The 15,663-nt window shown below is 45.3% G+C and overlaps 1 protein-coding gene and 1 pseudogene across 1 annotated transcript; one reads left to right on the forward strand and one right to left on the reverse strand.

Moving 5' to 3' along the window:
* The first annotated feature begins 1,875 nt into the window (after positions 1-1,875).
* LOC133231584 (olfactory receptor 1D2-like) lies at positions 1,876-3,063 on the forward strand (annotated as a pseudogene).
* A 5,601-nt stretch (positions 3,064-8,664) lies between these two features.
* On the reverse strand, positions 8,665-9,621 carry LOC133231585 (olfactory receptor 3A2-like). The gene has a single exon (XM_061389947.1). It carries the CDS (start codon positions 9,610-9,612, stop codon positions 8,665-8,667), a length of 948 nt encoding a protein of 315 aa, XP_061245931.1. The 5' UTR covers positions 9,613-9,621.
* Positions 9,622-15,663: the final 6,042 nt, after the last annotated feature.

Genomic DNA, 15,663 nt, shown 5'->3' on the forward strand with positions numbered 1-15,663 from the left:
GTTACAGCAGCAACAGGAAATGAATATACTGGCCAATATATCCTGGCAGGAACTGGAATTTCCTGCAGTTCATAGAGGAGCAGTGTGGGAGTGTAACATGAGGGCCCAAGGACGGGGGTAGAACATAAGAATGAACAGGGAGAGTTCATTGACATGGGATCACCTGTCATGATTCAGGATTTAACATCCAGGAAAGGGTGCATGGGGCTGGTTGTAATAGACTGCCAAGATGTTGATTATAGGGCCTCTTCAAGATCTGGCAGACAGGGATTTCCCTGGTGGTCCAGTAGTTAAGGCTCCACGCACCCAGTGCAGGGGGGCTGGGTTTGATTCCTGGTCATGGAACAATCTCACATGCTACAATTAAGTGTCCACATGCCCAACTAAAGATCCTGAATGCCACAACTAAGACCTGGGGAAGCCAAATAAATAAATAACTAGCAAAAATAAAAAAAATTTTTTTTTTAAAAAAGATCCATCAGACCCAGTTTGGCTGGCCTACATCTGGGAAGGTGTCTTCCTCCAGGTCTCTGGGTTGGCGGGAGTGTTCCCAGCCTATGGTTTCAAGGAGTAGAAGCTGGGTTATGTGGTCACTTCAAGATCTGCAGTCAGATAGAAGTCAGTGAGCCTGCCTCTGAGAGCACAGAAGACTGTGTTTTCAGATGGGTCCCTGGACAAGCAGGTGTATTCTTGATCTATGCCTACAAGGTGCTGGAGCCAAGTTACAAGACTGTGTCAGTGTCTGCAGTTGGACCAAGGTTGGACAGTGTGTCTTAGGGGAATGGATGGGCATCACCTGCCTTGACCCTGGGTGGGCAGAACTGGCAGCTGAGAGGGCCTAGGAATGGGCCATGGGCCAGTTCAGCATCCACAGCCAGGGCTGAGGTTGATGTGCTCATTATCTAGGACACAAGTGGGCCTGACTAATGCTAGGTTTCTTGACAGGTGTTGTTGGTGACAGAATCAAGGCCAAGAGGGGCTGTAGCTGAATCCACAGGGCTTTTTCCAGGCCTGAATATAGGACTCCTGTCTGCAAGTCTGCCAGCTGGGCACAGTCTTGTCTTCTCAAAAGAGCCCTCTTTGAACTTGACTCCACTGGGGTCTCATAATCTCTTACCTAGATTTCAAAGCTCCCACAAAGGCAGTTTTTGTCCAAATTATTGTTTCTAAGGGAGGAATATGAGTGAGTGAAACTCTTCTTCTTTTCTGCTATTATATATCTGTAATATCAGGCTAGTCAAGGCTATGGTTTTTCCAGTAGTCATGTATGGATGTGAGCGTTGGACTGTGAAGAAAGCTGAGCACCGAAGAATTGATGCTTTTGAACTGTGGTGTTGGAGAAGACTCTTGAAAGTCTCTTGGACTGCAAGGAGATCCAACCAGTCCATTCTAAAGGAGATCAGTCCTGGGTGTTCTTTGGAAGGAATGATGCTAAAGCTGAAACTCCAATACTTTGGCCACCTCATGTGAAGACTTGACCCATTGGAAAAGACTCTGATGCTGTGAGGGATTGGGGGCAGGAGAAGAAGAGGACCATAGAGGATGAGATGGCTGGATGGCATCACGGACTCAATGGACATGAGTTTGAGTAAGCTCTGAGAGTTGGTGATGGACAGGGAAGCCTGGCGTGCTGCAATTCATGGGGTCACAAAGAGTGGTACACGACTGAGTGACTGAAGTGAACTGAACTGAGAAATTGTTGTTGGAATGACTAGAAGTTACACATTGTCCATGCTATATGTTTATGCCTGTATTACCTTGTTGAAAATCTGTATTAAAATATTATAAAATTTAATTCAAGATATTTTAATTCCAAGAGAATAGTTGATCTTGTGTATGTGAATGTCCTTGTTTAATAGAAGTAACTTAGTTAACAAACGTTTGTTGGTGCTGATGTTGCAGACAGTTGGAGAAATGCATGGAGACAACCGGAGTGGAGTCTCAGAGTTCCTCCACCTGGGGATCTCAGAGAATCCTGAGCAGCAGCGGGTCCTGTTTTGGATGTTCCTGTTCACGTACCTGGTCACAGTGGTGGGAAATGTGCTCATCATTCTGGCCATGGGCTCTGACTCCCGCCTGCATACTCCCATGTATTTCTTCCTGGCCAACTTCTGCTTCACAGACCTCTTCTTCATCACCAAAAAGAGCCCCAAGATGGTGGTAAACCTTCAGTCTCAGAACAAAGCCATCTCATACGGAGGGTGTGTGACTCAGCTCTATTTCCTGGTCTCCTTGGTGGCTCTGGACAACCTCATCCTGGCCACGATGGCATTTGACCGCTGTGTGGTCATCTGCCGCCCCCTCCACTACACCACGGCCATGAGCCCTGGGCTCACATTTCACTCCTCACCTTGTGTTGGGCCCTCTCTGTCCTCTGTGGCCTCATCACACCCTCCTCATGACCATGGTGACCTTCTGAGGTCCTGGAGGATCTGCTACATCTTCTGTGAGATGGACGTCCTACTGAGGCTCGCCTGTTCTAACATTCACATCACTCACACAGTGTTGATTGTCACAGGCTGCTTCATCTTCCTCACCCCTTGAGGGTTCATGACCATGTCCTATGTCTGGATTGTCAGCACCATCCTCCAGATACCTTCAGCGTCTGGGAAGCACAAAGCTTTCTCCACCCGTGCCTCCCACTTAGCTGTGGTCTCCCTCTTCTGTGGGACACTTGGTATGGTATATCTGCAGCCCCTCAAAACCCACTACATGAAGGATTCAGTAGCCCCACTGATGTATGCTGTGGTGACCCCCATGATGAACCCTTTCATCTACAGCCTGAGGATCAAGGCCATCCATGGGGCACTGGGAAGACTCCTCTTAGGGAAAGCCTTCCAGAGGTTGGCATGAGGTAATCTGGGCATTGAAGTGGAGATTGCTTCAACTCGTGTCCGAGGCATTATCCTATGGAGAACACAGGAGTGAAAAAGGGACACTCATTATTTAGTCACTAAGTCATGTCTGATCCTTTTACCACCCCCATGGACTGTAGCCCGCCAGGCTCCTCTGTCCATAGGATTTGCCAGGCAAGAACACTGGAGCAGGTTGCCATTTCCTTCTTCAGGGAATCTTCCCGACCCAGGGACTGAACCTGAGTCTCCTGCACTGGCAGCTGGATTCTTTATCACTGAGCCGCCTGGGAAGCCCCATGAGAGCATAGATCCAGCTCAATATGAGCTCATACCTCTGTGATGAGGAAAACACACCTATGTGTAACCAGTGTCCCCAGACCTCATCAACCTTGGCAATAAATAAGGTCATGTTAACACTAATACTAAAATTTTGCAGGATCAAAGTCTTCAACTTATCTGACCATAGGACCACAGTGCCACCATTCCAGTCTTTCATAACATACCCAGTTGTTGCCTGGAAAGGGGACTCTCTAGCACACTCTTGGTCTTGAGCTCTGACATGCTCTTGGGGACCTGCTGCCTGTGAGCCATTTGAAGACACCTGCATTACCCCCACTACAGGTGCCCTGGGTGAAGCTGTCCATTCTCCGGGCTCTGTGTTTCACTCCTCATCTTGTGTTGGGTGCTCTCTGTCCTCTATGGTCTCATCCACACCCTCCTCATCCACATCAGCATTGCTCTCTCAGACCTCAAAGCAATACTGACTGTGGCTTTCTCCTATTTTCCTTTTCCCTGTGGAGAGACCTCATCCCTGAGAAGCCCACCCTATCCTTATGCCATCTCCTCACTCCATGGCCCCACCTCTTTTGCTTGCAACCACTGTACCCTTCACTCCAAGCAAAATGTTCAAGTGTGATCAACACATGCTCATGGACAGGATTGGTGGTGGAAGCAGAAGTGGAGGAAGTAATTATGAGACCCTATCTCTACTTGGTTCCACCAGCCTAGTGTCAAGTGCAATGAATAGAAAAGGAGAAGTTACTGATGAGAAGATGAGTCCCTGGGCTCTGGCAGTGTGAAAGAGGGAGCAGTCCTTTACAGATGAATCAGCAGAGCCAGAACTGACCTAGACGTTGAGAGACAGGGAGAGTTGACTTGATCTGAGGTTCAGTTTGTTCCACTGACAATGACTGAATGCCTATTAGTGGCTTAGACTGTTTTACAAACATGAATCAGGAGCTCATGATGGACCAAGGAGGGAGGCTACCTTATTTCTGTGTCTGAAGGCAGTGGTTATGCTCTGAGCATGTGGGTTGCGGAGAAGGAGGGGGAAGACTCGCCTGGCTTGTTAGTGATGGGGAATTCAGGGAGGGCTTCCTTGAGATGGTAAAAGCTGAGCTCAGAATTAAGGCATGCTGATGAGTCGAAAAGTGAGTAGAGCAAGGCAAGGTAAGATCACTGGGTGAATTGCTGGGGGGAAGTATTTGTCTTTGGAGCAGATAGCCAAGCTCTCACACCCTGTGACTGTAGGAGAGCCAGTCTGGAGGAAGAAAGACTCCTCTTCTTTCCTGGCAAGGACTCAGCCAATGAAAAGCCATAGACCCTTTGTTGACCACAGCCCTCTTAACTTCCCTTTTCCCTCTATGAAAGTTGCAAGGTCTTTTCTCTAGTTACAGCAAGTGAGAGCGACTTTTTGTTTCAGAGCCCGGGCTTCTCATTGTGGTCACTTCACTTGTGGGGCACAGGCTGTAGGGCATGTGGACTTCACTAGTTGGGGCACATGGGCTCAGTAGTGGCAGTTCCTGGGCTTAGTTGTTCCATGGCATATGGGATCTTCCCGGACCCGGGATCGAACTGGTTATTCCTGCATTGGCAGGCAGGTTCTTTAGCACTGAGCCACCAGGGAAGCCCCCCTCTTTGGTCGTGAGCCCCACCAAGTTTCCAGTCTCCTACCTGGATCCCAAATCCCCACAAAGTCACTTTTGTCGGCATATGTGTGTGTGTGTGTGTGTGTATGCACTCAATCAACTCTATTTGTAGCCCCATAGACCGTAGCCTGCCAGGCTCTTCTGTCCAGGAATTCTGCAGGCAAGAATGCTAGAGTGGGTTGCCATTTCCTCCTCTAGGGGATCTTCCCGACCCAGGGATTGAACACACGTCTCTTGTGTCTCTTGCATTGGCAGGTGGATTCTTTACCACTAGCGCCACCTGGGAAGCCCACTTTTGTCTGCATAAAGTGAAATGAAGTAAAAGTTGCTCAGTTGTGTCCAACTCTTTGCAACCCCATGGTCTATACAGTCCATGGAATTCTCTAAGCCAGAATACTGGCATGGGTAGCCTTTCCCATCTCCAGGGGATCTTCCCAAGCCAGGGATCGAAGCCAGGTCTCCCGCATTGCTGGCGGATTCTTTACCAGCTGAGCCACAAAGGAAGCCCAAGAATTCTGGAGTGGGTAGCCTATCCCTACTCCAGCGGGTCTTCCTGACCCAGGAATTGAACCAAAGCTTCCTGCCTTGCAGGCGGATCCGTTACCAACTGAGCTATCAGGGAAGCAGTACGTGTGTCTGCTTATGGCTGCTAAATGGTTGTTGCTGAGGGCACACAAGCACAGGACCTCCTATTTGCTTTCTTTCTCAGTCTTTCTTTATGGCTCTTTTCTAACTCTGAGGAAGGAAGACACCACATTTTAAGATGCCCTAGGGTCAAGGAACTGAGGCAGCCTCCAACTTCAGGCCAGTGAGGTCCTGAGGTCCTCAATCCCCTAACCTGCAAGGAACTGAGTCCTACAGTGACCATGTGAATGAATGTGGAAGCTTTCCTTTCCTCAGTCAGGCCTGGAGACAGTTACACCACTGGCTGATGGCTTGATCATAGCCTTGCGAGAGGACTCAGGTCAAGTATTTTTGATGAAATTTAGCATCCATATTGAGAGGTTCTGTAAGTTTAAAATATACATGATTCTAAGGACAGTATGAAAATAAGAATGTAAAATATCTCACTTATAGTTTCATAATATTGATTATATATTGAGATGATAATGTTTTAGATATATGGATAAAAGAAAATGAATCACTGAAATTAATTTCACTTGCTTACTTTAGCTTTAAAATGGTCCCTGCTACAGACTCAGAAACAGTCTTGTCCCCATGAGGCTTCTAGAAAATTTTAAATTATATATATGGCTCAGATAAGTTTCTATTGCCTGGCTCTGGATGATATCTTCTTCCTCCAAAAATTATTTATTTTTGCATCTATTAGGCACCAAGATTAGATCACTTTTGTTCAAACTGGACCTGAGCTGATTCAAAGCTGAGTTTCATTGTTTGTGAAGGTTGGCCAGTTACAATTTCCTAACAAAACAATCCAGTGGAAAAGAGGGCTGCTGCTGCTGCTAAGTTGCTTCAGTCGTGTCCGACTCTGTGCAACCCCATAGACGGCAGCCCACCAGGCTCCCCGGTCCCTGGGATTCTTCAGGCAAGAACACTGGAGTGGGTTGCCATTTCCTTCTCCAATGCATGAAAGTGAAAAGTGAAAGTAAAGTCTCTCAGTCATGTCCGACTCTCAGCGACCCCATGGACTGCAGCCCACCAGGCTTCTCCATCCATGGGATTTTCCAGGCAAGAGTACTGGAATGGGGTGCCATTGCCTTCTCCAGAAAAGAGGGCACAAGCTGTCAAAAAGTACTTCTTTTTGTTCTTTTGTTGTTGGTTGTTTTTTTTTATCAGAGAGAGTGTAATTATATATTTTTTAATTTAAATATATTTATTTTAATTGGAGGCTAATTACTTTACAATATTGTATTGGTTTTGCCATACATCAACATAAATCCACCACAGGTGTACGTGTGTTCCCCATCCTGAACGCCCCTTCCTCCTCCCTCCCCGCACCATCTCTCTGGGTCATCCCAGTGCACCTGCCCCGAGCATCCTGTATCCTGCATCGAACCTGGACTGGCGATTCATTTCTTATATGATATTATACATGTTTCAATGCCATTCTCCCAGATTGTCCCACCCTCTCTCTCTGCCACAGAGTCCAAAAGACTGTTCTGTACATCTGTGTCTCTTTTGCTGTCTCGCATACAGGGTTATCGTTACCATCTGTCTAAATACTATATATATGCGTTAGTATACTGTTTTGGCGGAGCAGGCAATGGCACCCGACTCCAGTACTCTTGCCTGGAAAATCCCATGGACGGAGGACTCTGATGGGCTGCAGTCCATGGGGTTGCTAAGAGTCAGAAACGACTTCACTTTCACTTTTCACTTTCATGCATTGGAGAAGGAAATGGCAACCCACTCCAGTGTTCTTGCCTGGAGAATCCCAGAGACGGGGGAGCCTGGTGGGCTGCCGTCTCTGGGGTTGCACAGAGTCAGACACGACTGAAGCAACTTAGCAGCAGCAGCAGCATCATACTGTATTGGTGTTTCTCTTTCTGGCTTACTTCACTCTGTATAATAGGCTCCAGCTTCAGCACTTCTTAAAGAAGAAATACAACTGGCCACTTAATATGTGAAAAGATATCCAACTGCAGTTTTAACTGGAATTAAAGATCCAAATAAAAATACTGCCATTTCTCAACTTCAGTTTGTAAAAATTAAAGATATTCATTTATAACAACCCTTTATGAAAGGGACGCGGTAAACAGACACTGTGATAACTTAGTGGATGTACACATTAGTGCTAAGTGTCATGGGGTCTACCATGGTGGTAGAGTGGTGGAGGTGGTGGTGGTAAAGTTCTCAAAATGTGTTCTGGACTCATCCTCATGAGAAAGGTCACCTAGAAAATTATATCAAAGGTCATTTAATATGAAGAATCCTGGTGAGATGATCTCGTTCCAGTTCTTTATGGAACAAGTCCAGCCATAGAGAAACACTTTCTAAGGTCACAGAACGGTGCTTACAGCCCACATGCATGGTTGTCATTCTCAATAATTTTTCCCCTTGAGAGAAGCTCATTCTCTTTAACCCCAAAGTGTCTGGAGACCCAAGAGTATCAGGAAAGAGACCGATTTCATCTGTGTTCTTTAGACTGTCACCAGGTGCTGCACCCAGAGGCAGGGAGGCTCTTGATTTTGACGGCCCAGTGGGGTTATGGAGGATGGAGCCTTACCACACACATCTTCCCTCGCTCTTCTCCATCTGTCAGTCCTGCCCCCTGTCTTTCTAGGATCATCTCCTAGCCAGAGGAAGCAGAAGAGGAATACCTAAACTGCCTTGTATCATTACACCTTCATCAAAACTTAAACTTTTCTTTTCCTGGTTGGACGGGTGGGGCCCAACAGTAACATCAAAGGTGCTAGTTATTCCATGGCCATATGCTAATAGGAAGTGATTCTATAGATGAATTGTATTCTCATCTCCCCTCCTATTCATTCTTCATTTTCTCGACACCCATCCTTGACCTCATCAGCATTCCTTAGGCGTCTAGTTTGTTACCCTTAATTCTCTCATCCTTTCTCACCTCCCATCCTCTCATGTCCTTTTCCTAATTTCCATTTTTCTTTCTTACTACTTTTGTTCACCATGCTGTCCCATCCCTCCACATATCCTCATTTTCATCTTCAGTCCTCCACTCCTAAGTCTTTCCTACTTCTCACCCTCATACCTTTCCTTCCTATCTTTATCTCAGCCTATCCTTCCAGTTCTCGACTGCAAGAAGAGATTACAAAGAAGACAAGCTCCAGGTGTAGCCATGGACAGTTTTGGGAATGACAGAGTAGAGAAACTATATTTCCAGGTTACTGCCCTCATGGGAAATTTCCTTCAACCCAGAAAAGGCAGAAAAGGAGGGACCCTATCACCCCTCATGCCAGTGACCGCCTCCCTACAAGTACCCGCCACAGGGCACCCTGAACGTCAGAGTTTCTAAGGCTGTAGATAAGTGGGTTCAGCATGGGATTGATAACTGTGTTGAAAACTCCAACTCCCTTATCCTTGTCTGAAGCCTCCTCTGAACCCAGGCGCATGTAGTTGAACATACCGGTTCCATAGAAGAGGGAGACCACAGTGAGATGGGAGCCACACGTGGAGAAGGCTTTCTTCCTGCCCTCCGCTGAGCGGATTCGTAGAACTGCAGCTGCCACGTGGATGTAGGAGCTGATGATGAGAACCATAGGTGTACCTGCCATTATGAAACTCATGCCAAAGAGCAGCAGCTCATTGAGCTGAGTGCTGGAGCAGGAGAGCTGGAAGAGCTGTGGGAGGTCACAGTAGAAGTGATTGACCTCGTTGGGACCACAGAAGTTAAGGGTGGTTAGGGCAATAGTGTGGGTCAGTGCATTGGTGAAGGCACAAGCCCAGGACACAACCACTAGTATCCTCTGGACCATCTGGCTCATGCGAGTGCTGTAGGTGAGAGGTCGGCAGATGGCCAAGAATCGATCATAGGCCATGGCTGTCAACAGGAAGCAGTCCATCCCAGCCAGAAGGTGGAAGAAGAAGAGCTGGGAGAGGCAGGCTGCATAGGGAACTGTGCGCTTGTGGGACAGGAGATGGCCCAACATGGCAGGAACAGTGACGGTGATGCACCCAATGTCCAGCACCGATAGATTCCCCAGGAAGAAGTACATGGGGGTGTGGAGTTTAGGTTCCACCAAGATGGCTGCCAGGATGCTGAGGTTGCCCCCGACAGTGACCAGGTAGGCAAAGAGGAAGAGTACGAAGACCATAGGCTGTAGATTTTCTGTTTCCACTAAGCCCAGTAAAATAAATTCAGTTACAGCTGTCCTGTTGGTTGTAGCTTCTGGCTGCATGAGTCTCTGTAAGGAATTGTCACAGGAGTGGAAGTTTCGATCTACTTAATGTACTTATTCAACATAAATATGTTAAACCATATATGTTCAGAGCCTCATGGTAAGTTCCTAGCTGTCTGGGTGATGGTTTTCCCACTCCCTGGGGTCACTTACACCTCACTCACTGACTTCCTTCATCCCTCCATGTCTTTACCCTGCTCTTGGCTGAGATGCCCCAAACCACCAGAACTTTGTCCCTCCCATCTTCTCCCAGTTGAAAAATGGTAGAATAATTGGCGAAATAAATTCAGATAAAAGCAAACTTCCTCTTTGAATACAGTGAGACTAAAATGTAAATACCCTAACTTACTCTGAGGGATCAGCCCAAACCAACAAACAGATTTCAAAATAGAAAAATTAATGGTATTTGGAGAGAAATATCTAGAAAGCATTTGAAAACACAACCCAGGCCCAAGACTTCTAGACATAATGACGATGAAGCCAAGATATGGCAAGAGTCAGAAAGAAGATACCCATGACTGTCAGGGTATCCTATCAGGATACTCCAGCTATCAGGAACTGCAGCCCTTTCTCCAAGGTGGGCGACATAGTCTGAAGAATAAAATAAAAAGTCTTTATGTCAATAAATTTCTAGTATTATTTGCTAGTATTGTTGCTCTTTAAGCCCTTACATGAAACTTTGAATAGTGGCTTATTTTAAAATAATTTATTCTTTTCATACTATCGGCTACTTGCTTCTGGAATCAAAACTTTAAGCATGAACTGTGGATTGGTTGCTACTAGATGCCATTAATTTTCTGCACAGCAAAATCACCCATCTTGCACTTGGCCTTGTTTCAGGCATGGTGGACTGACCAGTAGCTCTAACGGCATATGTGCATGCTGTATAGTGCCCAACTCTTTGTGACCTCTTGAATTGTAGCCACCAGGCTCCTCTGTCCATGGGATTTCCCAAGCAAGAATACTGTACCTATTATGCACCTGCATAATAGAGAACCAGATTGAGCTAAGTCTTTCAGATCTTATAATAAACTCTTGATTAAAAAAAAAATCCATGTCTATCTATTGCCCATGGAATAAGCAGAACCAGGGCTTCACTAAGAGTAACATTGTTTCCCTGCATAGAATGCACTGGATCAGAGGCTGGGAAGTCAGAACAGAAGGAAAAGTGTGATGAGAGCCTGAGCTTGGGTGAAAATTGGATATGGTGATCTCTAATATATAGCCTTAAAATTCTGAGATCATGTGATCAGTGAGATATGGGGATCATCTTCAGGCCTGATCATCACTGATGAAGTTGATCATTGATAAATACAGATAGGCAAATCCCTGGATGGAGAGTAGTTTTTTTCATATATTATACTAAAGAGCAATGACCTGCTGTCTGTTTTTGCTTTGGAGTCCATTTTGACCCAAACATTGATTGTAACCCGGTGGTTTTCTAACCTCCTTTCTCATCCTGTTTTCTGTACCAGCAATGACTTCCTTCCAACTCCACATGCCCAGGTATTTCAAGAGTTGACTGCAATGCTGATTCAGAATGAATCCTTCGTGGAAACTTCTCCATTTCAAAAGGAGCTCTGTCTCCTCTAAACTTCCACTACACATTATTTTATTGAACTTATTACAGTGTCCCTTCTAGCTAAGTTATTTTTCTGTAGAGTATATCTCCCCTACTTCTCTGTAAGCTACTTGAGGACAAAAATATTAATACATGTTTGACTCAGTTTTGCAGTAACAGTACTTAGCACAATACTTCCCTTATGGTATATACTCAATACTTTAAATAAATCAATGGATGAGTCAAGTGTTCATAGGATTTCAGAGAAAGAAAACATCAGTATGAGCTGGAGTTGTCATGGAAGAGTCTGATTGTATTGGAATCTGGGACAGAATTTTATGTGTGTGCATGCTAAGTCGCTCAGTTGTATCCGGCTCTTTGCAACCCCATGGAGTGCAGCCCTCCAGGCTCCTCTGTCCATGGGATTTTCCAGGCAAGAATTTTATGGATTAGTATAGTTTAAGGAAGTTCCAGGGGCAGGTGCATCTGCAAGGTTGCTGTAAGGACTACTGACTTCTTTGGTTTTGATGGGACAAGCAGATAGAAATCTACCCTGACATGTTCCTTGTCATGTAAACCACTCATAATAATAAGGCCCTTAGGAGAGGTGTACCTTACAGACAAGCAAGTTATGGCCAGGGATAGAAGAGCAATAGAACAGCTGCTGACAACCCTCTTGGCTGGAGATGCAGCTTGTTTGAAATCAGTGGGATTCTGGGATGAACTCAGATCTTCCAGAGACATCCAGAGTGCTTTATGGGTATCATGCACATCACTGAGGATTACCACTCTCAGGGCTTCATAATGAGCCTCGATTTCTCCCTACTGAGCCATGACAAACTCCTACTCTGGAATTCCACCCAACTCCTCCAAGATTCCAGTGATGAAACAGTTCAGCAAGGCCTCTGACTGGAGTCAAGTTTCTAACTACCTGATGAAGTGGGTCCTGTGCAGCAAACTGGACTCAGTGCATCCCCCTAATACTTAATCCTAAGAATTGCAGGGGCTTCTGTGGTAGCTCAGCTGGTAAAGAATCTGCCTGCAATGCGGGAGACCCCAATTGGATTTCTGGGTTGGGAAGATCCCGTAGAGAAGGGATAGGCTACCTATTTCAGTATGCTTGGCTTTCCCTGGTGGCTCAGATAGTAAAGAATCTGCCCGCAATGCGGGAGACCTGGGTTTAATCCCTGGGTTGGGAAGATCCCCTGGAGGAGGGAACGGAAACCCACTCCAGTATTCTTGCCTGGAGAATCCCCATGGACAGAGGAGCCTGGCGGGCTAGAGTCTGTGTCGTCGCAAAGAACAGGATGAGCGACTAAGCACAGCACAAGCGTTGCAGAGAGCAGGCTTCATCCAAGAGAAGGAGACATGGACAAAAGGGCCCAGAAAAGGAGCCAAGATCTTTGGGTTACAGTCCCAGATCTCCTAAAAAGGCTCCCCGCTTCAGGGGCATCAGTTGCACCAAGTATAAAAGCAGTTTGAGCCGATGGCAGCAGAAGCCCCATTTCTGTTTTGTAAGAGCAGAGGAAGAACCTGCTGTTACAAAGTGAGGACTCTTACAGAGTGAGGCCTATGAGTACTCACCCTGGCACAGGCATAGACACCAGAGAGTGTTTGCAGGAGAAGATGAGGAGCTCTGCAGACCTATCCACACAGAAATCCAGGAAGAGGCTTTGTATAAGGAAATGAAAGATATTATAGGACTTTCTTCTCAATGGTATCCCCTGGGGGCCTCAGAAATTAGCCCTCCCAGGAAAGCAGAGACAAATGGGGGAGAGAGACAAGTTGTTTTATAAACAACTCAAGCTCTTCATAAATATAGCAGCAGTGCCTCATACCTTCTCGTATTTAGACTTTCCTTGGAAAAAAAAAAAGGTTATCTCTAGCCTTGGCTTTATGGCAGGTCATTAAGTCAAGTGATACATAGCCCACTAATGGTGGGGTTGCTGAGGTCTGCAGGACTTGTCCGTATTCTCCAAGTCACCCAGGAAGTTAGAGTGTAATTGAGACTAGATATGGGTTTCCTGAGGGAGCAGTTTTCTTTCTCAGATGTCAGTCCCAAGCAGGGCCTATGAGCAGAGAGCAGCTAATTTCCAGACTTGCTGTGGACCTGGGGATGTGGAGGAAGCCCCAGCAGAGAGGAAGAGGGAGAAGTTTGCTTCAAATCTAGTTTCCTAATGAGCCCTCAAGAATGTGGGGCTTCCTGCCTCAGAGCCTCATTAATGGGGCCCCTGGGACTGTGTCTTGGGGATCCTGTAATGATTCTGGAAGTGCTGGTAAAAGAGGGATGTTGAGGGACTTCCCTGGCAGTTCTGACGTAAAGAATTCGCTTGCCAATACAGGGGACATGGGTTCAATCCCTGGTTGGGGAAGATCCCACATGCTGAGAAGCAACAGAGCCTGTGTGCCACAACTATTGCACCTGTGCTCTAGAGCCCTGGACCCACAACTACTGAGGCCATGCATTGCAGCTACTGAAAACTTCATGCCCTAGAGCCGCTGCTCCATAAGGTAAGCCACAGCAAGGAGAAGCCCGCTCACTTCAGTAAGAGAGTAGCTCCCATTCACCGCAATTAGAGAAAGCCTGTGCACAGTAATGAAGACCAAGCACAGTCAAAAATAAAAAAATTATTTTTTTAAGTTTGACTCACTTAAAAAAAAAAAAAGACATATGTTGAGCTTGAAGGACTCCTGGTTAGGTCTCAGCATACTCTAAGAAAGGAAATACCATTTATGTCCCAAAAGAAATAACTTGCTCATTAACAATAATTCCCATACCTGGCTGTGGTAGGGCCCCAGAGATATGCAGGTACTAATCCCTGAAATCAACTTTTTAATTTTTTCTTTGTATTTTATTTTATTTTTAAACTTTACAAATTGTATTAGTTTTGCCAAATATCAAAATGAATCCACCACAGGTATACATGTGTTCCCCATCCTGAACCCTCCACCCTCCTCCCTCCCCATACCATTCCTCTGGGTCGTCTCAGTGCACTAGCCCCAAGCATTCAGTATCGTGCATCAAACCTGGACTGGCAACTCGTTTCATACTTGATATTATACATGTTTCAATGCCATTCTCCCAAATCTTCCCACCCTCTCCCTCTCCCACAGAGTCCATAAGACTGTTCTATACATCAGTGTCTCTTTTGCTGTCTCGTACACCGGGTTATTGTTACCATCTTTCTAAATTCCATATATATCCGTTAGTATACTGTATTGGTGTTTTTCTTTCTGGCTTACTTCACTCTGTATAATAGGCTCCAGTTTCATCCATCTTATTAGAACTGATTCAAATGTATTCTTTTTAATGGCTGAGTAATACTCCATTGTGTATATGTACCACAGCTTTCTTATCCATTCATCTGCTGATGGACATCTAGGTTGCTTCCATGTCCTGGCTATTATAAACAGTGCTGTGATGAACATTGGGGTACACGTGTCTCTTTCCCTTCTGGTTTCCTCAGTGTGTATGCCCAGCAGTGGAATTGCTGGATCATAAGGCAGTTCTATTTCCAGTTTTTTAAGGAATCTCCACACTGTTCTCCATAGTGGCTGTACTAGTTTGCATTCCCACCAACAGTGTAAGAGGATTCCCTTTTCTCCACACCCTCTCCAAAAAGCAGGAATAGAAGGAACATACCTCAACATAATAAAAGCTATATATGACAAACCCACAGCAAACATTATCCTCAATGGTGAAAAATTGAAAGCATTCCCTCTGAAGTCAGGAATAAGACAAGGGTGCCCACTTTCACCATTACTATTCAACATAGTTTTGGAAGTTTTGGCCACAGCAATCAGAACAGAATAAGAAATAAAAGGAATCCAAATTGGAAAAGAAGAAGTAAAACTCTCGCTATTTGCAGATGACATGATCCTTTACATAGAAAACCCTAAAGACTCCACCAGAAAATTACCAGAACTAATAAATGATTATAGTAAAGTTGCAAGATATAAAATCAACACACAGAAATCCTTTGCATTCCTATACACTAATAATGAGAAAACAGAAAGAGAAATTAAGGAAACAATTCCATTCACCATTGCAACAGAAAGAATAAAATACTTAGGAATATATCTACCTAGAGAAACTAAAGACCTATATATAGAAAACTATAAAACACTGGTGAAAGAAATCAAAGAGGACACTAATAGATGGAGAAATATACCATGTTCATGGATTGGAAGAATCAATATAGTGAAAATGAGTATATTACCCAAAGCAATTTATAGATTCAATGCAATCCCTATCAAGCTACCAACGGTATTCTTCACAGAGCTAGAACAAATAATTTCACAATTTGTATGGAAATACAAAAAACCTCGAATAGCCAAAGCTATCTTGAGAAAGAAGAATGGAACTGGAGGAATCAACCTGCCTGACTTCAGGCTCTACTACAAAGCCACAGTTATCAAGACAGTATGGTACTGGCACAAAGACAGAAATATTGATCAATGGAATAAAGTAGAAAGCCCAGAGATAAATC

The sequence above is a fragment of the Bos javanicus genome, chromosome 19 (assembly GCF_032452875.1).
Source record: "Bos javanicus breed banteng chromosome 19, ARS-OSU_banteng_1.0, whole genome shotgun sequence".
NCBI lineage: Eukaryota > Metazoa > Chordata > Mammalia > Artiodactyla > Bovidae > Bos > Bos javanicus.